The sequence below is a fragment of the Protopterus annectens genome, chromosome 4.part0, assembly GCF_019279795.1.
Source record: "Protopterus annectens isolate FY-2018-M chromosome 4.part0, PAN1.0, whole genome shotgun sequence".
Lineage (NCBI taxonomy): Eukaryota > Metazoa > Chordata > Ceratodontiformes > Protopteridae > Protopterus > Protopterus annectens.
In genome coordinates this window covers 1,601,497,285-1,601,521,305 of record NC_056733.1, presented here as the reverse complement: position 1 = coordinate 1,601,521,305, position 24,021 = coordinate 1,601,497,285, and the positions used below count along the sequence as shown (strand labels likewise).

The following is a 24,021-nucleotide window of genomic DNA, read 5'->3' as shown; positions in this document are numbered from 1 at the left end:
GGTCATATGGGTCTGGTAATTGATGGCTTGAAAGGCCAAAGTACAAGCAGTATAAACCTTCTAACCAATTTTCTCCACTTTCCTACTATTCTTAGCTGAAGGCAGGAGCTTGGAGGAGGGCAAAAGCTTAAAAGACTTGTCACAGGAAACTGACATGACAGCAGGGTCATCAGAAGGACAATTAAATAAGAATAGACAGTCCTCAGGAACCTTATAGAACCTATCAGATTTCTTAGGAGCAGGAGGCTGAGAATCAGCAGATTTAGAAGCTGCTGCAAAGGTATCTAACAAAGCAGCCAACATAGGAGGTACTGCAGAAGTTTTAGGAGTGTCCACCTGACGCAGGTCATACCACCTTTTCTGGATATCAGACACCTAAGAAGAATCCCACTTAAAGTATTCCAACATTCTAGCTATTGTGTCCCCAAAAGACAATTCCTCAAAAGGAGACTCAGGACTAATGGACTCTTCTTCATCAGAACCAGAAACTAAAGTCAAAGGCATCTGGGAAGAGTAAGACAAGGACCCTTCATCAGACTCAGAATCCTTATCTGAAGGATTTGGCTCCCTAATCCATTTGGAAGGAGCTGAAGCTCAAGGGGGAGTAGGCACAGAAACCCCTTTGGGAGACTTCAGGGGCATTAAACATGAACTGAGTAAGTTCCTGCCATTCCCTTTCAGGATCCTTAGGGTGTACAGAAAAACGCTTAGCCTTCTGCTTTTTCTTGGTAGGGTCAATCTGCCCTAACAAACACTGGAAGTTCTGAACCCTGATGGGATTCAATAAGAGTACCCAGAATCTCTTCCCAGACCAAAATCTGTGGAATCCCTTTAGGGCCCTCTGTGATAATCAACTGCAGTTCCCCCTTGGTGTCTGAAGCAGACGCCGGCAAAGCCCTCCGAGGAAAGATTAATCCAGGCCTCCGACTGGGTCACAGCAGAGAAATCTGATGTAGACACCGGACAGCCTACAGAGCTATCAACCTTTTTTAGAGAAACATCCAGTAAAGGCTGGACTGCCAAAGAATCCAGATGAGATTCTTGGCCTTCTTCTTACTTAATGGTAACCTGGAGTTAATCTATTCTGCCATGCTACCCTGAGCTAAACGTTTAAGCCTCTGGATCTTAAGATAGTTGGTCAGGGAAAACAAATGGCTTCTAAGAGTCTTAGGCATTCACATCTTACAAATGCTACACAGGATGAATGGTCATGGGAAGCAGCATAAGACACTGTTCATGACAATGCTTATGAGGAATTTGCCTCCTACACTGACATTTTCCCCTCTTGGATGGCAAACTCCAAGTAACCAAAAAAGAACAAGACCAAAAGAAGGGGCACATATCTCACTGTTAAGAATTCAACACAGCAAAAGGGCATTCAAACCGACAAGCGATGATGACGTTCGGACTGGCTGTAAAGAAGTTCTGAGTAACTGCTTCAGTACATCACCTTTATGCCCTATATCCTTTATGGGGACCATACGGGTAAAGTACAGTGCATACATGATCTAAAGGCTTTGGTACACTGGCTGGACGTTGGTCTATCCATGGCAGGAGATCCCTAAGGTGAAGAATACTGCAACAGTGAAACAGAAGGACATTATTCAAGACTACTTAGCAATTCTGATTTGTAGGTGGGTATTCTGAAAGTCCAAAACCAGATATCCAAGTTTCCTTATGACAGACTAGGAAGGATCTACTGTAGCATGACCTGGTTGAAAGACATAACTGACCTGGCCAACTTTTGTGCGTGATGGCCATCTACACTGACAAGTGAAGGATCGATGAGTCTAGACCGTCTATATAGTGGGGCCTTTGGGAAGGATCTCAGAAAGCAGACTGCTTGCCCTTGGGAGGAATAATGTAGGAAACCAATTGCTTTGTAAACTCTTGTTGCCATTGAGCAGACAGATGTTTTGACAACTGCTGTTAACCAGCTAATGAGGGCTCCACTGCATATGGGAGAAGAAGCAATGGGGATCTTCAAATTTAACTTCAACAGCTGTGAAAGTGTTTCCTTCTTGCTCCTGCTTCAGCTCTAAATGAGGGACTGAAATGTTATGCCTTTTCAAAAGGGGCATTTATAAATTTGGGCTTAGTGTCATTGACAAAATCAATTAAGTCTAGCCAAACTTAGCTGAACCACAGCACTGGCAGCCAGGTGCATGGTCAGATTAAGAAAAGACCGAGATCTAAGACTGAATTTTGTGTTCCCAAAGGGCAACTCACCCAGAAGTCATTTAGTTTCATTAACCAGGTCCCCCTGGAAACACAGCATGAGAAAAATAATATACAGCCCTCAAAAACTATGGAGAACATGCAAGCAGACTTTCCTAATCTGTTCAACATAAAATACTCTTCATAAGGTGAATGAACAAATGGGCTCTGCAAGGTTCAAGACTTCTTGAAAACTGCTCTACGCGGGTTGGTGCCTTCATCAAAACTGCAAATGCTATAAGACAGTCAACATGAAGAGTCTGAGAATAACATGTCCAATCCATAAAAGGCTGAAGGAGCCTGCCAGGTTTCTTTGATATGGATGCTATTACAGCTGCATCCTGGCATGCAGTGTTAACTACCTGCTGAACCATGCTGTCAAATGAAAAGCAACACTGTTAGAATTCTTGAGAGACAAGGATGCACTCAGGAGAGGAAAGAAGGTGGTGGAGAGCCATCTTGCCTGTCTTAACTCACATCATTTCAAAAATGTCCCTGAATCTGGGAGGATTTCTGGGGGTGGAGGGTAGAGTAGTAATCTGTTTGTTCATCTTTGTCTATGTCCAGGGTGGAAGACTCTTGTGGTGAGTCAGCATGTTTTCTTTGGTGTGTTGGTTCCCCTCCCTTCTCTGGAGGAGAAAGGTATGAAAGGGAGGAAGACAATCATAACCAGAGCTAAAAGAAACATCTTGCAGAGATCCACCAATTCCTCTCGAGTTGCAGAACAGGATGATGTATGGTTGAGATGGTTTACTATGGCTTAAAAGAAGTGCAGCCAGTCGATGTCCAGAAGGTAAAATTCATGGATTCCAAGGGGCATGTAACAGAACCACCAGAGGTCGACCACAAATGATAGAGATCAACTGTGCACTCTATCATTTGACAAGTGACCTACTGACATTGGGAAGGGAAGTCGCACTTCAGTGAGGAATGGGTAATTAGCCCAGTTCCTCACTGAAGTGCGATCTCGGAGTTGATATAGTTAATATGCAGGGGGTGTGGAGTGCGCAGCCTCCCACATGGGGAGTAGCCCCCCAGCAAAATAGTAGAATTAACGTACCGTTGACTGTAGAGTTCAATGGTATGTTAATGTGCATAACATGAGGTGAGTGATGTCACCTTCTGCTATGTAAAATACATCGAACCACAGTGGTCGATGTATTCGTTTTTGCTTTGGTTTACTATTCGGAATTTTGGATTTAGCATTTCGCATTGACATTTTACATGGTCGACTGAAGCTGATTCAAAATTGCCATAGTAAACCAGTTGAGACAGCAGGTATGTTTCTGTCTCCATCTGAGACCACAGAAGTGCACCCATCAAAATAGGAATATGTAGGGAAGCCTGCGTAATTGTAACAGGACTGACACTGTCAGTAAACACTGGGCTAATGGTGTCAACCTCAAAAGACTGGAGTTGTGACAGACAAATGTTGAGGCCAGTACTGGGGAAAAAAAATCTTTAACAAGACGTTTCAGTCCCAACTAACTAGGTCAGCAAACTATTTGGTTCCACTGTTAATACTGAAGCCCCCCCTCAGCAATAGAACAGTCAGCCTTAGCAAAGTCAGGACTGACTGCAACCGCAAAAGGTCAAGTCCAAACCACAAAGTCAAAGAACAGTGATGTCACAGGAAAGGACATCAAGGAGCTGTTATGAAGGCCTCATCAGCATCAAGAAAGTTCAAGGCAGAGTTGGTCCTGAAATCATGACCTCAGTAGATTTCCTGGGACATGTTGAAATCAACAGATGTGGGCTGAACAACTGTCTCACTGAGGCTGGGGCCAGAATAAAGCTCAGTAAGGAAAAGTACAAAGCAGAGTGGCAAATCAGGTAAAGTTGTGCCTGCCGTGTGGTGGGTAAGCTTATTCCAGCACTAACACTTTCTGAACTGAGTAATTTCTTTTTTTATCCATGGTACAAAAAACACACAAGGAATGATAACTAACACAAGAAAAATGTAACTAACTTAGCTCAAACCGAAATTGCACGACAGAAACAATCACTAACTCAAAGAGAATCTAAGCAGCTCAAGCAAACTAGCACAACAAAAACAATACCAAAAGTGAAAACAGAAGAGCAGTGAAAGGCCTCAGGAGTGTGTGTGTCTGTGTGTGTCTAGGAGAGGGTATCTGAAATTCTCCGACAGAAAAACAGACTGACCTGAAAACTGTTGAAAGGAAGAACAGAAATATAAAAACACTGAAAACTTATGAAAATTTAAGTGATGTACTCACCATAACTAAGCATAATCATCCGCGGTTGTGCAGCGGTAGCGTTGCTGCCTCACAGCAAGAGGTTTTCCCATTAGATTCTCGGCTGGAGTACGGGGAGTGCCTTCTGTGTGGAGTCTGCATGTCCTCCCGCGGTTGGTTGGGCATTCAAAAGATATGCGTAAATGGGCGTGCCTTCGTTGAAGGTTGAATGTCGAGCTGGCACCTCGGCGTTCGTGAAAATCTACTGCCAATCATTAGCGGACCAGAGTTCCGCTGTGGCGACCCCTAACCGGGAAAAGCCGAAAGACAAAACAACAACTCACCATAACTAGGCATCTGTATTGTCTATTTTCACTCTTCCTCAGCTTATGGGTTACGTATCAGATCCTCGGATCCAACTTGGCTGCATTCTACGACTTCAGATCCAACTCTTGAGCTCCTCCTCTACCCATAATGCCATAGTTCATCCCCAATACCTCAGATCTAGTCTGCTGCCGAAAAGATTTTGTTGTACAATAGTACAGGAGAAGAAGAAAATCAGAGCAGGGCTCAAACCTGAACTACAGGTTCAAAAAAATCCATCAGGTCACTCCAGAAGATTGCAGGGAAGTGGAAGGAGGGTGGGGAGTTGAAGAATGAAACTGGACAACACAAATGCCTAGTTATGGTGAGTAACAGCTTTAATATCTGATGATGTCCTTTTCATTCTTCCTCAACTTATGGGACAGAGTCCCCAGCTACGTAAACCTTGCGTGGACCTCATGGAAGGATATTCCAGAGAACTGCTGAACCAAAGGCAGCTCTGCTTCTGGAAATTAAGTCCAATTTGTAATGAGTAATAAAGGTATGAGCATTAGACCAGGTGGCTATTGCACAAATGTCACCAGCTGAAGTTCTACACCAGAAGGAAGATGAGATGGCCATGGATCTAGTTGAAAGGGCCTTGGGTGGTTTTGGTAGGGACAGGCTTTCCTGACAATAAATCCACGAAATGCAATTAGTTATCCATCTGGCCAATGTAACTTTAGAAACTGGAGAACTCGGCCAACTTGGAGAAAAGGAGGCAAACAGCGGGTCTGATTTTTTTGAACTCTCTTGTTCCGGGTAAGCAGCAATGTAGTTGTCTATGCACATCTAAAAGATGCAGCACTTATTCTCCCTTGTTCGAAAATTTTGGAAAAAAAAAAACTGGTAAGTGAATAGTTTGATTTACTTGATTCAGAAACCATTTTTGATAGGAAAGAAGGATTGGTTCATAAGGTAACCCTACCTTTATGAAAACGGTGTACGGGGGCTTTTGATGAAACAGCATGGAGTTTGGAAATCCCTTTAGCATTAATAATAGCAACTAAAAAGGCTGTTTTCAAAGACAGGAATTTTAAGTCTGTTTTGCTGAGTTAAGCCTTGCAGTACTAGTGTTAAATCCCAGGGAGGTAACAAGTCTTTCACTAGGGGTCTGAGCAGAAAGGTACCCTTTAGAAAGGCCTTACATAATTTGGAAGTTGCCAAGTAAGAAGCATGGTCTCGAGTGTGAACATTTGACATGGTTGCCATCTGTACTTTGATTGTGGAAAAAAAACTGGCAGATTGTTTAAAAAGAGAAGCTAAAACTCTAATACAGGGGCAATAAAGGGATCAATGTCACTTTTCAAGGCCCAAACTGAAAATATTTTCCACCTGCCCTTGTAAATCCTATTAGTGTAATCGGTTTGTGATGACAAAAGAATATTATAAACCAGGGAAGACAGCCCGGGCTGTCTAGCTACCAACAGAATTAGAGAAACCATGAGGTTAATTTTAGGGCTGGAATGTTGAGATGTTTTATCCCTGAGGGATATGACAACAGGTTTGGACTGGAGTTCAGTATTCAAGGAGGATAAAGAAGATGAGACCAAAGGAAGGGGAACCTGACTTGGAGAGTTCAGAAGGGGGCAATGAGGATAACAGAGATCTTCAACCGGCTGGCTGGCTGTAAGAATTTTGAAATTACAGGTACCAGGGGAAAAGCATAAAGGAGACCCAAGGGACAAACATGGACTAGAGCATCACTTGGTGACTCCCCCCCTGGGGGGAGGGGCCAGGGAAAATTCCCTGCTGCATTTGCTGTTGTGGGGATAGGTTAAAAGGTCGCAGCAAGATCGGACCCAATGACAGAACATTTCCTCCATCACTGATTGACTGAGAGACCACTCATGAGGCATCAGAATGGACCTACTGAGTTTGCCCGCCAGTACGCTGGATTTTCCCAGGATGTGTGTTGCCACTAGAAAGCAGTTGGAGGAGATCACCCATTGCCACACTCTCATAGCTTCTCAACAGAGTGGGTAAGATTAAGTTCTGCCATGGTTGTTGATATACCAGACCACAAACATGTTGCCGGTTTGAATCGCAATGGTCCCTACAGGCCTACAATGCCAAAAGGACTGCTCTCATCTCTAGGACACTGATGTGTGAATTCATCTCTCAGGGGGACCACATGCCTTGGACCGTCCTTCCCAAACAATCCCCACTCCCACCTCAGCTGAGAAGCTTCCATGGTTACTGTGGCTACAGGGGGAGACAGAACAAAGGGGCAATTTATGAGTCTCATTCAAATGCATCAACCATTGAAGGTGTCTATGCACACCTGAGTGGGACTGATGGAATAAAGAAAGAAGCTGTTGAACAGCAGACCACTGAAAAGCTAGAGTTTACTGCAAAACATGCATATAGTAATGTGTTAAGGGGACTAATACTATAGAAGCTGTCATCATCTCCAGAGCCTGCAGAACTAGCCTGGCAGGAGGAGCAGGATGAGAAAAAAAAATCTGTTGAACCTGGGACTTGACTGTGGTCACATGATGTGGGGGTAGAGAAGCAGTCTGACTTCTAGTACTTAGATGAGCACCGATGAATTCCAGGCTCTGAAGTGGTAGTAGTTTTGCTTTGGCCATGTTGACTGTAATCCCTAAAGACTGGCAAATCTGGAGCAAACAGCCCTTGGTCTGTTCTAGGAAATGCTTGGTATGAGAAGCAAGGAGCCAGTCATCTAGGTATGGAAACATCCAGAATCCTTGCAGTCTCAAGTGAGCTGCTACCACTGCCACATGCTTGGTAAACACTCTGGGGGCTGTAGTGAGTCCAAGGGCAGGGCTGTGAATTGATAGTGCCCGTCTCCCAGCCAAAAGCTCAATCGTCTTCTGGATCGTCCATCTTTTGATGTGATTCGAAACTTTGACTTCTTCACATACTGGTTCAGGTTGCTTAGATTCAAAATGGGTCTCAGTTCCCTTGTCTTTTGAGGCACTAAAAAGAACACAAGAGTAAGTTCCGAATCCTTTCTGGTCAGGTGCGACTTCCTGGATGACTCTTTTGTCTAACAGCTTCTGAATTTTTCTACTGCAGCTTCTCTCTGACTGATGGAATGTTGGGAAGCTCGTTTCTCTTAGGGGGGTGGTGTTTGGAAAAATGGTATAAAGTCACCTCTGGATATTATGCATCCAAGAATCTTTTGTTATAGTAGCCCAGGTGTCTGGGTCCAAGGACAAATGTTCTTTGATTGCCTCCAGAGGTGGGCAGTTGGGAAGCACGTCAGGAGCACTGAAAGGGTCTATCCAGAAAAGAATCTCGGAAGCCCTGATTTTGCGAACCTCCTCTGCCATGAAGCCAGCATCTTCCATTCAAACTCCCCCCTCTGCCTCTGAGGGAGTTCTCTCCATGTGAATCCTGCAAGGATCCCTGGGATTTATGGAACCCTGCCTTCTCTTTGATTCCTTGAGAAGGATAGTTGAGGGGTAGAAAAGCAAATCCCTACAGCAGACAGGGTCTTTCCTTCCTTTTCATGGTGGGAAAGCATTTCTTTCACAGAGGGGCCAAACAATGGAGTTCTTGAAAGGCTCTACAAAATTACAAAGCCACATCTAGGCATGTCTCCATACAGCATCGTTCTGACTAGCAGCCCATGAGGTACCTTTCATGGTGTGTGAAATTAACCTCATGGATGCATTCCATATAGATAAAAGAGTGGCCGGCTACGAGGATGATGTCTTATAATCTTTCTGGAGACATGGACTCAGAGACACCCACTGTAGTTGTGTAAAGTGCGCCAAATAATTCAGGGACTGCAAGGCAAAGACCGCTAATTCAAATATGCACTTTCCAAACCTGTCCAGCACCCTAGACTAGCTGTTAGGGGTGTGGACAGAGAAGCTCTGTTCTGAGAGCTCCTTCTTTGTGGCTGCAGCCACAGTCATCACACTGACAAGGACACCTTTCCTCCAATGTGGTCTAATTTTCAGAGGGATTAAAAAGGGACATGAAAATATAGGATTTTTTTTTTAAACTAAGACAGAAAGCAGGCAAAAACCGCCAAGAATAACAGAAAGGGATACCCTGTTAAAAACAGTAGGAAAATACAGAAAGAAAAAGAGTACCATCAACGGTACTTAAGAAAGGCTGATGTAGAACCCCCCCCCCCAAACAAAAAGAGGATGCGGCAAAAGTTTGAATACACAAGATATTTAAGAGATAAAGAATACACACACATATATACATACACACACACACATATATATATATATATATATATATATGTATATATATATATATATATATATATATATATATATATATATATATATATAAATAAACTACACATATGGCTACCTAACAAAAAATAAGAAAAAAAAATTCTCAGAGAGGATCAACATCCATGCGAGATGGTGGCAAATGAGTGCCCGCCCCACTGTAGATTTGATCTAGGACACTCCCCCAGTCCCATCTCTTTACCGCATTCTACCTAATAAACCCTTTCTGCACTTGCTTTTAGTCCTTTTTAATTTAATTACATTTTTTTCACACTGTGTGTGGACTAATATTGCTACATACTCAAGTGTGCCAGCTTGCACTGCATGTGAATTGTTTTTACTACTGTTTTTGCTACTTTTCTGAAAAAAAAATTGTAAGCCTGTTTCCTACCTTTCCTGTAATTAGTGTTCCAGATACAGATTTGCTGTATCAAGGACTATTTGTAAGCTTCTGAGCCCCCCAAGCCTTTCTGTGTTGGAGGGAAGCCTTCTAGCTTTTCAGTGGGAGTGGTAAGCACTAGGTAACCAGTCTACCACATAAGGAGTGGTTCTGGCCCAGAATTTGTAGTTATTGGCTGTTTGGGCGGTCTTCCATCTCTCTCAACTTTCTGATCTGAAGGCCTGCATTTGCACTTGTTTCTGTCCTGTAACTCCTGGGCCCATCTCATTTGCTCACTCAAAAAAAAATGTATCTGCTTTTACTGTATTTGTGTTTCTTCCTACTTTATTTTGCTTTTGTGTCATTTTAAAAGTACTCAATTGTATTTATTACTGCTTAGTGTAACTCATTCAAAGCCTTTTAGTTTAAGCACTTGGGCTTCAGACCAGTTGTTTTCATTAAGAAGGTTTGTGGTCTGCACTGTAGTGACAGAACAGGTAGCTTACATCCTTCTAAGTTGGGAACTGCTGACTGAGGGCTCAGTGTCTGTTATTCTAAAAGTGTATTAATTCTGGTTTAAGCACTTGAGCTTCAAGCCAGTTATTTTACATTAAAAGGGTTCGTGGTCTGCACTCTTGTGGGAGGAGAGGCTGGACTCTGCCCTTCTGAGCTGGGAATTTCTGGTTAAAGGCTTATAGTGCCTGCATATTTGAACTGCTTCTTACTGAAATTGGTACACCTTGTTTGCTGTAGCATAGACTAGATCCAGGCCTGTTGAATCTAGCTTTGTTTGTATAACTTGAGCACTAATCCAGGCATTCTTTAAAGTATTCAATTGTATTTATTACTGCTTGGTAGTAACTTGATTAAAGTGTAGCTATCATTCTAAGTCTTTTGGATTAAGCTCTTGGGCTTCAGACCAGTTGTTTTACATTAGGAAGGTTTGTGGCCTGCACTGTGGTGGCAGGACAGGTAGCTTACATCCTTCTAAGTTGGGAACTGCTGACTGAGGGCTCAGTGTCTGTTATTCTAAAAGTATATTAATTCTGGTTTAAGCACTTGGGCTTCAGGCCAGTTATTTTACATTAAAAGGGTTCGTGGTCTGCACTCTTGTGGGAGGAGCGGCTGGACTCTGCCCTTCTGAGCTGGGAATTTCTGGTTAAAGGCTTATAGTGCCTGCATATTTGAACTGCTTCTTACTGAAGTTGGTACACCTTGTTTGCTGTAGTATAGACTAAAACCCTTTCTTACTGCTACGACCAGAGTGTCTCTTGCCCAAACTCACCTTCTCTCCACTCTATTGTATGCCTCTCCATCATTTATCAACCTCTCTAAAGCTAACCTTCAAAAACTCAACACAGCATACCACAGTATTGCCAGGTTTGCCACAGGTTCCCCATTCCGTACACATCACTGTCTCAATCTAAAACAACTAAATTGGCTAGAACTTCAGAATATAATACTTCTACATCAATTAGTCTTAACTTTTAAAATTCTACATTACCCCTCCAATACACCCATACTAAATAACCTCATCACTCCATACAAAAATCTTACTTCCCTTCGCTCTGCCAGGAAGCTTCTAGTAACTACTCTCAAATCCCACAATAAAGCAGGCGACTCCTTATTTGCCAACACTGTAGGATCTTATTGGAATAAACTCCCCATAGACCTGACCACCCTACGCTCTCCTCACCTTTTCAAAAAAAAAATAAGAAACCATCTACAAACCCACTAGCTATGCCCATGCACTAATCCTGACTGAGCTCACCAATGATTTATCCTCTTTTAGCCCCCCCTTCAATGCAACTAGTTGCTTCTTTACCATTAATTATGCCTCTACTGACCCACTTTTAACATTTCTTTTCTCTTCCTTTCGTTACATCTTGTCATCTGTTTCTTTTACTACCTTTCTACTTATCTCTTATATGTTTATCCCCTACCTTTTTTCTAGTACCCTGCCACAACTTTTTTTCTACTCTCATTTCTACATAGGCAATTTATATTTAAATGTATATTTATATTTTACTCTCCATATGACAGTCTATTACCAGACTTCTGCATTTACTAGCAGTCTTACTCTAGCAATCATTCAAGAAGATTGCCTCTCAGTCTTTATTTTCCTGTTTATTAATCCCTCAGCATCTCACTAAACTTCATAAAAAAATTTGATCTTTTTTTATTTGCTATTATGTTTATATAATTGGCCTGCTTGGGGTTTTGGTTTTGATATTTGTTATTTGATTGTTTAAATCTTTGTATTGTAAGTTGACTAGTACGTAATGGAGCTTTTCTCCTCGGGCCTCTGCTGAAAATGGACATGTATCCAGCCAGACTAGCCCGGTTAACAAATGTAAAATAAAATAAAAAAATAAATAAATAGACTAGATCCAGGCCTGCTGAATCTAGCTTTGTTTGAATGCTTGTTGTTTGTTTGCTTGTTATTTCCCTGAAATGCTAATTCCACCTAAAACGCGGCTTTTCAGCGCTTCTGTGGATCCCTAGTGATATCTGCATTGCTTACTGTACTTATTTCCTTGTTTCACTTGAAAGAAAGTTACTGTTTGTCGTTTTTGCATTTAAGTTACCTGTAACACATTGCATTTAAGATACCTGGCACTTGCTCACTAAAGCAATATATAAGTCAGCACTAAAAAATTAAAAGCACTACACCCTCACAAACTCCCCTTGAGTACCTTGTTCCTCATTGGCCCTTTTTTTCAATTACAAAGGAATTCCCAATACTATTCTAGCATGGCCAAAGGTCAGTTGTCAATCTCCTCTCCGGTCCAGCTGGTGAATCTGGGAATCTTGAGGCAATGTTACAACTGCCTCATGTACACAGACAACCCTCTCCTCCTCCCAACAAATTCCAACACATGTGAGAGATGCAACCATATAGCCATACTGGAGGCAAAGCTCTCTCAACTCAGTACTGGCGAAACCAGTCAGGAGGAGAAGGAAACAACACTCACTACAATTCCAGTCTCACATAGACCTACCACGACAGCAAACCAAACACAAACACACAAAAACTTACTCAGAGGCTCTAAATAAAAATCTGCCTAAGCAGCAGAGACCTCTCAAGCAACCGTTACTCCAAAACAAAACACGTGCAACACATAGCTCACAAAGCCAGTGTGCTGAACAGTCACAGCCCTTAAGGCTAAACAACACACCTGATACACTTGTAATAGGTGACTCTATCGCCAAGCACAATGACGTCCCGCTCACCAGGCTGAACAAGGAGAAGGTCACGGTGAGCTGCCTGTCGGGCACTAGGATCCACCACATAACACAAGCACTCAGGTCACTCCAAGGCAAGTACAAATATGTCTCAGTCATTGTCCATGCTGGTGTGAATGACCTGAGACGTACCTCCCTGGACTACATGAAAAGAGACATAGAGGAGCTCTCTGAGCATGTAGCCCAGGCCGGTATGACCCTGACCTTGAGTAGCATCTTACCCTCACCAAGAATGATGCCACAATATGAAGACAAGATGATTAATTTCAACAACTGGCTTAAGTATTGGTGTCATTCAAAGGGAATCCAATGCCTGTCAGCCTGGGATGACATGCTCGACAAGCCACGATGCTTCGCTAGGGATGGCTTGCACCTGTCACCCCTGGGCTTTCGGATATTGGCAAAGGCTCTTGCTACCCCTATAGTACCTTTTTCAGGTAAGGCTCAAAAGACAAACCCACCTCCATAGGTATCACAAGGGATAAGAAACTAAGAGTAATGTTACTCAACGGCAGAAGTCTAAACCTTAAGATGCACGCACACGAAACTCTCCTTAGCATGGAGAACATCGATATCTGTGCAGTAACAGAAACCTGGTTCAAGGCTCCTGAGAGCACCCCAGCACTACCAGGTTATACCTCATACCATGCTTTTCGGCCCCAAAACTTGGACCGAACCACAAAAGGAGGGGGAGTATCAATATTTGTCAAAGATACTCACACCTCCAGGTTGGTGGCACAGCACGAAGCATCAGAGACTATCCATGTGCAACTAACAGTGGGTAAAACTGCCTTCCAGTTTACAGCCTGCTACAGACCACCCTCCCAAACACAGGAACCCCACTCGGCCTTCCTGAGAACACTGGAAAATATGAAGGTCTCTGCAAACACCATTATATTGGGCGACTTCAACTACCCAAACATAGACTGGGAGCATTACTCTAGCTCCAACACCCTAGCCCAAAGGTTCCTAGAATTTATAAGCTCAAATGATATGGAACAACTTGTTACCACTCCCACAAGAGGGGAAAACATACTGGACCTGATCATCACCAACATGGGGACTCTATGCTCCAGACCAAAAGTGTATCCCTCACTGGTAAGATCAGACCATAAACTAATCTCACTGGATATTCACATCCCGACTCTACCCCCTGCCCTGAAATCCACAGTGAAGAACTTCTCTAAAGCAAATTTCACACTTCTCAAAACCGAGGTGGAATCCTTCAAAGTCCCCGGGCCTGTGGAAAATACGGCCCAGACCGCAGAAAACCTTATAAACGCATTCTATGAACACCTTCAGGAATGCATGGATCATGCAATCCCAAATAAAACCAAGACCCAATCCTCCAAAGGCAGACGTCCTGTCTGGTGGACCCCAGCCATAAACAAACTATACAATAGAAGGAGGAAGCTACTACATGATAGAGCAAAATCCCCAAAAGGGAAGGCATCTCTGATCAGTATTAGCAAAAAACTACGGGCACTCATAAAATCGTCTAAGGCCAGCTTCGAGAGAAAAATTGCACAGGACACTAAGGATAATCACAAGGCTTTCTTTAGTTATGTTAGGAACCTGGGTGGTAATCCCCAGATATGCTCAGAATTAGTCCAAAATGACAAAAAATACACCGAACTCACAGACACTGCCAACATCCTAGCTGAAAGGTTCAACACAAACTTCTCCCCCCCTCCCCACCAAAAGGGCAAATATCTATCCCAGCAGAGTGCTGCCCCCCTGACATCTCAGATGCTCAGGTAAGAGCTGCCCTCTCCAAAGCAAAAAACACAGCATCAATGGGACCAGACGGTGTCCCGGGCTGTGTCCTACATGAACTCCAAGAAGAGCTAAACCCAAACATACAACTACCGTTCAATCTCAGCCTTACTACAGGATATGTACCCAAAGAGTGGCGTACAGCAACAGTGGTCCCTCTCCACAAAGGTGGTGCCTCAACGGATTCTGGAAACTATTGCCCCATAAGCCTGACTAGCTTGGTCTGCAAAGCTATGGAAAGGATCATCATGGACCTCATAAATAAAGATATTGAAGACCTACAGACACTGGATCCTACCCAGTTCGGCTTTAAGGGCAGATCTTGCCTCTTAAACCTGGTTGATTTCTTTGAAACAGTCACCAAGGCCATTGACGAGGGGAAGGTGGTCCACACAGCCTACCTGGACCTCGCAAAAGCCTTCGATACAATACCCCACTCGGGCATTATAGATAAGCTCACCAGCTTAAATATAAACCCCTATGTCACTAGATGGGTTGCAAACTGGCTCAAGGACAGAACCTACATGGTTAGAATTGCTGGAGCCATGTCAGACTCCAAATCAGTTACAAGTGGCGTCCCACAAGGCTCAGTCCTGGGACCTTTCTTGTTCGGTATACATTTCTCGGAGGTACAGGCCAACACGGAAGGACTGTGGCTGACCAAGTTCGCAGATGACTGCAAACTGGGCGCCATAATCGACTCTCCAGCCGACACAAGCATCCTCCAAAAAGGGCCTCATAGAAACAGACAACTGGTGCCAGAGCCATGGCCTCAAGCTAAATGCCAAAAAGTGTATAGTCATCCCCTTTGGCAAAAACAAAGTGCCCACAAATTACTACATAGGTGGTAATCCATTAAGTACAGAAGTAGTAATTAGGGACCTGGGGACACAAGTTGATAGCAATCTCTCATTTGACAACCACGTGGCCAAAGTGGTTAGAAAAACATTTTATATAGCCCACCTAATCATGAAGGGATTCACATCTAGATCAGGGGAGGTCATCGTGCCTCTTTACTCATCCCTCATCAGGCCCATAATTGAGTCCAATGCCCCTTTTGGGATGTACCTTACCAGACACCTGCAGCAACTGGAAAGACCCCAAAAGTACCTCACCAAGAGGATCAAAGGGCTCAAACAGATGCCATATGCTGCCCGGTTAAAGAAACTCCAGCTCTACTCAGTGGCATACCGCCTGCTCAGAGGCGATCTGTGCCTGACGTATAAAGCCATGTCCAACCCGGAATTAATGGACATGCTGCACCTCAGAAAATCCAAATTCCATTGAGCTACGCGCTTGAGAGACTTGAACCTCAGCACTGAAATAAATAGGACATGCTGGAGGGACAGATTCATAACCCAGAGGCTCCCTTCACTCTGGAATAAAATCCCAGTCCAGGTTAGGCAGAGTCCCTCATTGACTCTCTTCAAGATGAATCTTGATGAGTGGATGTGAGATCGTAGGTTTACCCCGGGTATCACTTCTGTGTCACTGTTAGACAGAGGCACAGTATACTAACCTCGAAAAAGGGCATAGCAAAATTAATTTAAAATGGGTGGCGAAAGCCAAACACACTCTGGCTAGGCTTATAAATGCCCTAGGGCAGATAGCCTAGTATGAACCTATGTGAGGCACTGGGGATGGTCTAGGGTATTATGGGTATAGGGAGGAGTTCAAGAGTTGGCTGCAGACTCTGTAGAATGCGGCCCATTCGGATCCGTAACCCATAAGTTGAGGAAGAATAAAAAGGACAACATCAGCTCTATAAAGATACAAGTGGTTGTCAAAGGCCATATGTAGATGCAATTGTCTTGTAACATACAGCATAAAAGATCTGAGTAGGGATGGTGATGAAGACTACATTCCTAACACCAGGTAAGAATATCCCTCCAGGCTGATGGGCGACAGAATATAGGGCATAGAGACTAGGAAGCATGTACACCAATAAAATTATTGCTGACTTGAGATATCCACTTAGCCCTGCTTCCACCACTGGGCTCCTAATAAATAAGGTAGAGTACGTGGTTTGATGTTTGTTCTTTTCTACATACAAAATGAAGCATTTAAACTCAACAGCGATGTAATCAGCACAGAATAGTTTCAGCTATGATAACAGGCTAACCCACACATTATGCCATGGATTATGCTTTCTTGGTTTTTATCAGTGCATTATGGCAAATGCTTATGAAGTAAAGAATCACTTGCATGCAACCATACACCAACTGTACTAATGACATCTGGTATACAACTCTTACTAGATTTTTAGACACTGAAAACTGTTGCAATCTTCACACGAACTTAATTATTCAAGCACTAAGTCACTGTAGTAAAAATATTCTCTACTAATGCCAAGTAATACATTGAATTATTTTTCTGAGTATGCTTTATTATATACCTTAAAGAATCCAATGATTCCGACTCCATACTCCACACAGTATTTATCCAACAACTCTCGGTTCCAAGCATCCAAGTTGACATATTTCAGTAAATTCTCATATATGATCAAGGAGAAACGCCCCCTGTCCTTATCTGTAAGTGTTGGCATATCCCCTTTACCAGGAGCAATTTCAGTCCGATACTTAAAACGACTCGACTCAAGGATAGCAATAATCTCCTGGCCCAGTTGTGAATACAGACTTTCTACAAACACTAACACCATGAGGTCTGTCCGGGAAGAATCTGATGGCAAAAGATTCTTTGGAGGGAGGAGACGGGATGGGGTGACTTTGGGATCATCACAATCCGTAGTCTGCAATCTTCCTGATGGTTCCAGTTCACGCTTCACCCCATAAAGATAATAAGCAGATATAAAAACACTTACTATGCAAAATGCAGAAAGTAGCAGCATAACCACCTGAGGGCTCAGTGGCCTTGATATTCTCCTTAGCCGACCCAAAAAGCCCATTATCTTTTCTCCTCTCAAATTATTCTTACGTTTTATCCCCAGATGCAGTATAAATGATTAAAATGTTTGCAACTCCCTCACACACACTAAACCTTTTCATGTCACCATTGCAAACTGGTTACAAGTCCTCCTTTCTGTTGAAATCATCTGGACCCTGCCAATTCCCCAACACTCCAAGACTCAGTTTCCGCCGTCCTTCACCCTTTTCTTCACCGGAAGTTCAAAATTGTTGGCCTGGAACTCTGGAGAGTCTGTGCCGGCAGTGTAAAAATCCTGTCCTCCATCTCCAACACTATTAGACATGGCCTACTTCATACCAGTCAATAATTCTTAACATTCTGCAAAACAAGATAAATCAAAAAAAGACAAACATAAGTAACATTTTCTTTAAAACTTTATTATTACACAAAGAAATCAGTCTGCTACAAAGTCGTTTATTACCAGATGAGCTCAAACTTTTTATTTTTAATGAAAAGGCAACTGCAATAATGACTAAGAAAAACCCCTTTTCATATAAGTTATGCAATAATCAGTTAGTCTAGAAGATCACTACTGCTCCACCAGTATTCCCACAAACTATCATACTGCGGTTAATATGACACTATGGCATAACACAGCGTTCAGCATCACACTCTGACCTAGTGTCATTACACAAAAACATGACTTAGCTGCTGTAAGACCACAAAATTCAGTAAGCAGTCAGCCTACTTTAAAACTATAAATGCTACTTAAAAATGGAAGCAAAAAAGCAGGGTACCTTTTCAGGAAAGTGCTTCAACTCACTGCATCAAGTATAAGAAATCACAGATTAAGCTAAAACAAACTTTAAAGGATAATCTCAATAATCAACTATTTTCGCTTTCTCTTTGTATTATGCAGCTGGGAAGCAGAGCAGATGCTAAAATACGAAAAACCTGCCTTGCAATTAATGTGAGGATTGGAATAATGGCTATTTACCTTGCAAACAAACTATGTGCTTTGATTCTCACTTTTGGTCACAATCTGGATATTAGCTAGGCACGTAATAGTCTGTGGACTGATTGCCTTACATTTACCTATGAACATCATCTTTCTCGAGCGGGTTTGGTATAATAGTTAATCCCCAGGTTTCAATAACACTTGCACTATGAATAGACAACACCGACATAACTCACATCTTCTTCCTTCTAATTTTAGTTTTCCTACTGATATTCTTACAGTTTTAAATACTGACAGGGATCCATAAAGGTTTCCACAAAGTGTAGACTACATGTGCACTTAGTGTAATCCTTCTGAGTGATAAGAAAGCACAAAAAATGTGATAAGAATGTTCTTGAATACATATTGTGTACACAAGTGTAGGCTTTATTGAATTTGGCCCAAAGTCTTCACCTTGTAAAACACAAGGTACAGTGATTGATTCTAACCACAGGTTATTGCCCTTCAAGACAGTTAATCTAGCATTCAGTAAGCAGTCAGCCTACTTTAAAACTTTAAATGCTACTTAAAAATGGAAGCAAAAAAGCAGGGTACCTTTTCAGGAAAGTGCTTCAACTCACTGCATCAAGTATAAGAAATCACACATTAAGCTAAAACAAACTTTAAAGGATAATCTCAATAATCAACTAGAAGATCACTACTGCTCCACCAGTATTCCCACAAACTATCATACTGCAGTTAATATGACACTATGGCATAACAGCAAAAGCATGTTTTCATCTAAAAGATCATCACCAAATGAAGTGAAAATATAATAAAAGTACACTATGTTTAAAACTTTTAGTTATGTACTCACCATAACTTCAGATGTTTGGGATCCATCTCGCCTACATTCTGTACTGATGGGTTCGGAGCCGATCCCTCGGCTCCGACTCGGCACGCTTATGCTATAGAGTGAGGCCTCTTATTGGCTGAGCTATCTTTATCCCAGGATGCACCACCACTAATCCCCCAGATCTTGTTTGTCCGCATTCATGCACACATGCACAACTTGATTATATAACATTGTTAGATGTTTCAAGATGAAACAACAGGATTCGGACCTTCTGATATCCTCTGATCTCCAAGGAAGGGGGAAGGAGGGTGGGTTATTAGGAATGTAGGCGAGATGGATCCCAAACATCTGAAGTTATGGTGAGTACATAACTAAAAGATGTTATGTGATCCTATCTCGCCTACATTCTATACTGATGGGACAGCGTCCCTAGCACCTAAATCCCGGGTGGCTCATTGGAAAACACTCCTGAGCACTGTGGAACCAAATGAAGCTCGTCCTCTAGATGCCACATCTAATTTGTAATGGGAAATGAAGGTGTGCGGGGAAGACCATGTAGCCGCAGCACAAATGTCACTAATAGCAAGTTTAGAATGAAATGCTATCGAAGTAGCCATAGCCCTTGTAGAATGAGCCTTGACAGAGGTGGTAAGCTCTTTGTTAGAATAAAAATAAGCTTGAGTAATACAGTCCCTGATCCATTTGGCAATAGTGACCTTTGTGACAGCGTTGCCCAATTTGTTATCTGCAAAGGATACAAACAACTGATCTGTTTTCCTTGTTTGTTTGGTCCTGTCTAAATAAAAACGTAACTGTCTGTGGACATCTAGTGTGTGGAATATGAACTCCGCTTTGTTAGAGTATTTTTGGAAAAAAACTGGAAGCTCTAACGATTGTTGTAAGCAGAAAGTAGAACAAACTTTAGGGACAAAGGAAGGATTTGGTCTGAGGGATACTCTGTCTTTGTGAAAAACCAAGTACGGGGGTTTTACTGACAAAGCTTGAAGCTCTGAAACTCTTCTGGCAGAGGTAATCGCCACCAGAAAAGCTGTCTTCCATGATAGAAACTTTAGATTACATGTAGCTGCCGGTTCAAAGGGGAAAGAAGTCAAGGCGCGTAACACTATATCGAGATCCCATGGAGGTGCAGGATGAGAAATCGGAAGTCTTAATAGAGCAGCACCTTTCAAGATGGTCTTACACAATCTGTTGCTCATTAAAGGTGGGTCTATGGATTCGTGAAAATTAGAAATTGCTGCCAATTGTACCTTGATGGTAGAAACTGAAGAGCCTTGATTGAAAAGAGAAGTCAGAAATTTTAGTACTTCTGCCACGGGAATAGAAATGGGGTCCAGGCCCCGGAGTTGAGCCCAAATAGCAAATCTTTTCCATTTGCTAGAATACAGTTTCTTTGTAGCAGACTTATGGGCCGAAGATAATATGTGTACAACATCTGGATCCAATGTATGACTCCTGACTATCGTCGGAAGAGGAGGAGCCAAGCCGTCAATTTTAAGGTGTGTAGGGACTGGTGGAATAGACCCGACTGATGAACCAGTAGGTCTGGGATCTGATCCAGGAACCATGGACCTTCCAGGGCATGTTTCCGAAGATAGGGGAACCACACTTGATGAGGCCAGTATGGAGCAATTAAGATCATTTTGCTCCCCAAGAGAGATGCCTTTTGAATCACTCTGGGAAGGAGAGGAACTGGAGGGAAGGCATAAAGCAAGCCGGTGGGCCAAGGATGGACTAATGCGTCCATGGGGCTCTTCCCCGGAGCCGGGGTTAGGGAGAAGAATTCTTTGCACTTCGCATTCAGAGGAGTCGCGAAGAGGTTGCAACACGGAACTCCCCATTCGCTGAAAATCTGACTTGCAACTGTCATATTCAGAGACCATTCGTGAGGAGAGAGAATGGTCCTGCTCAATCTGTCGGCTATCACATTGGACTTGCCCGGTATGTGAGTAGCCACTAGGAAGCGTTTGGTCGAGACTGCCCATTCCCAAACTCTCATGGCTTCTCTGCAAAGAGGATAGGATCTGGTCCCTCCCTGTTTGTTCAGGTACCAAACAACTGACATGTTGTCTGAGTGAACAGCAATTACGCCCTGAGGGAGATAATTGTGAAGGGCTTGAAGGGACAGAAGTACTGCCCTCATTTCCAAGATGTTGACATGAAGCAAAGTCTCTTCCGGATGCCATTTGCCTTGGACTGACCTGCCCAGGGAATGCCCCCCCCACCCCGTCTGGGAGGCATCCGTGGTCAAAGTGGCCGCCGGAGGAGGTAGAACAAAGGGTCGTCCCTGATCCAAGTTGGAGGGCACTAGCCACCAGCGAAGGTCCTGTCTGCAAGATTCCGTGATCCATACAAGGTGACTGAGGGGAAGTTCCTGAAAGGACCACTGAGCTGAGAGAAGCCACTGGAGAATTCTCATGTGCAACCTTGCCAAGGGGACTAGAAGAACCGTGGCGGACATGGATCCCAATAGCTGCAGGACCATTCTGGCTGGGGCTTTGGATCTGGGAAGTAAGGCTCGAACTTGAGCCTGTATGGTTTGTATCCTGTCTGTAGGTAGATAGACCCGCATTTGGTTTGAGTCTATCTCTACCCCTATGAATCTTATTCGTTGAGATGGCAGCAACACAGACTTTGGCCAATTGAAGGTGATTCCAAGGGAATTGCCCAGTGATATAGTGGCTTGTAGGCTCCGCAGAAGTAGATGCTTGGAGGTGGCAGTTAGGAGCCAGTGGTCTAGATACGGAAACACCTGGAATCCTAGACTTCTCAGGTGAGCAGTCACGACTGCCAAACACTTGGTGAACACCCTGGGAGCTGTGGTGAGACCAAAGGGCAGCGCACGGAACTGAAAATGACTGCCTCCTAGGCTGAAGCGCAGATGTCTCCTGGACGCTTGATGTACCATGATATGATAATAAGCGTCCTTGAGATCTATGGAGCACATCCAAACACCTTTCTCCAGCAATGGGAGAATGGTTTGTAGGGTGACCATTCGGAACTTGGATTTTCTGACTGAACGATTTAGGATGCTGAGGTCCAAAATGGGCCTCAAGTCCCCGGTCTTTTTTGGCACCAAAAAGAATCTTGAGTAAGTCCCTAATCCGATCTGGTCTGCGGGGACCGGTTGGATGACTCCTTTTTGCAGCAGCTTTGAAACTTCTGAGGCTGCGGTATCCCGTTGACTGGGTGGTGCGTCCGGGATTTTTTTGGACTGAGGGGGGGGGGGGTGAGAGAATGGGATGGAGTAACCTCCGGCGATAATCCGAAGCACCCATCGGTCCTGAGTGATACTTTCCCAGGCCTTTAGGTGCTTTGAGAAACGACCCCCGACTGGCTCCGGAGCAGCACAGCCGGGCAATCCCTCAGGGACTATGAAAGGCTGAAGAGCCATGAAAGGACTCGCGGTCTCCAGTGTTGCGAGGGCCTCTGCCGCCTCTGGGACAGCGTCTTCTGGAAGAATTTCCCCCTCCTCTGCCTCTGGAAGGGGAACCCTCCTGTTGAGAGGGGTAAGGCTTCTGAGATCTACGGAACCACATTTTCCCTCCTCTTTTAGCCTTGGGATAAGGCCGAAAGGGAGTGGAAAATCGTGCCCCTACGGCAGTCAGAGTCTTACCCTCCTGTTCACAGCGGGTTAGTGTGTCCTTTACCTTGGGTCCAAACAGGGAGGACCCATCAAAGGGGGCGTCGGCAAATGAAGACTTAAAGGCCTCCGCGAAATGACACAGACGGAGCCAGGCTTGTCTCCGTAGAGCAATTCCTGTACCCGCCGCTCTACTCGCCCCCTCGGCCGCATAAGAAATGAGCCTCATGGACGAGTTCGAAATGGACGACATTGTAGCCAGCTGAGAGCCAACCGTCTGGGCCAGCTCCTCAGGCAGGTTACCCAAGAGGGTATCGGATAGCTCCTTAATCAGATCCCTCTGAAATCTGGTAAAGTGCGTAAGGTAGTTCAAGGACCTCAGTGTAAAGGCCGCTGAACTGAGGGTGGGCTTTCCGTACCGATCCATACTCCTAGACTCCTTATTAGGAGGATGGACGGACGTAGAAGCCTCTGCTACATCCTGCTGGGTAGCAGATGCCACCACCAAAGCATCTACAGCCACACCTTTACTTAGGAACTCTCTATCGGGGGCGCCGAGAGAAATTTGTTCGGACGAGCAGGCACCGGTTCCACAGAGTCTGGGTGTTCCCACGCCCTTCGACAGATCAAATCCAAGAGCTCGTCGAAGGGCGGAGACACCCAGGAGGCGGAGGGCTGAGCCCCGAAGGCCTTCAGGAACACCGACTCATCAGCAGAGGGAGGTTTGGACTGCCAGCCGCCTCGTTGTTTTAGGGCTTCCAAGATGTCTGCAAAGGAGACATCATCCGAGGACGACTTAGGGGACCCCTCTGCATCATCGAGATCAGTGTCGGATGTCAGAGACTCATCAGGGGAGTCAACGTGCTTCCTCTTGCACGATCTTTTCCTGGGGGGTTCTTCCGAAGAGGCTTCCGAAGGACCTCCAGGAGGGGGAGAAACCCCAGCGGGGGTAACCTGAGGCCCGGGGGGCTCCGCTGTCTAAGGACAGGGGGACTGCCAACGACCCAGTTTCCGTATGCAGGGAAGGAGCTGGGGAAACCGTGGAGGTAGCCAAGGAAGATTTGGCTAATGCACTCCTCATAGCCCTAAAGGCGGGACCACCAGAATCCTGGGAGGGTCCCACCTCTGTGGCCACGACAGTGGACGGTACTCCCGCCGCCGACACACCAAGAGGGAGACTTGGGACCGAAAGCATCAATCCCGAAGCCTCCCCCCCAGGGCCAAAGGAAGAAGTCCATGTACTGAACTCCGACCTAAGAGCCGGAGTTGGAGCAAGGGTCGGGCCCGACCCTAACACCTCCACAGGTTCCACCAGCACCGGCTCCAACGGTGCCGAAGCTGTTGGAGGAGGAACCACAGTAGG

At 44.3% G+C, this 24,021-nt stretch overlaps 1 protein-coding gene across 1 annotated transcript in view; it reads right to left on the bottom strand.

Annotated features, from left to right (window-relative positions):
- The window catches only part of NDST1 (N-deacetylase and N-sulfotransferase 1), a 1,661,305-nt gene that overhangs the window by 1,239,809 nt on the left and 397,475 nt on the right, over nucleotides 1-24,021 (bottom strand). The window contains exon 3 of the mRNA XM_044069371.1: nucleotides 16,795-17,642. Coding sequence (XP_043925306.1) covers nucleotides 16,795-17,304 — 510 coding nt within the window. The 5' untranslated portion in view covers nucleotides 17,305-17,642. The remainder of the gene's footprint in view (nucleotides 1-16,794; nucleotides 17,643-24,021) is intronic.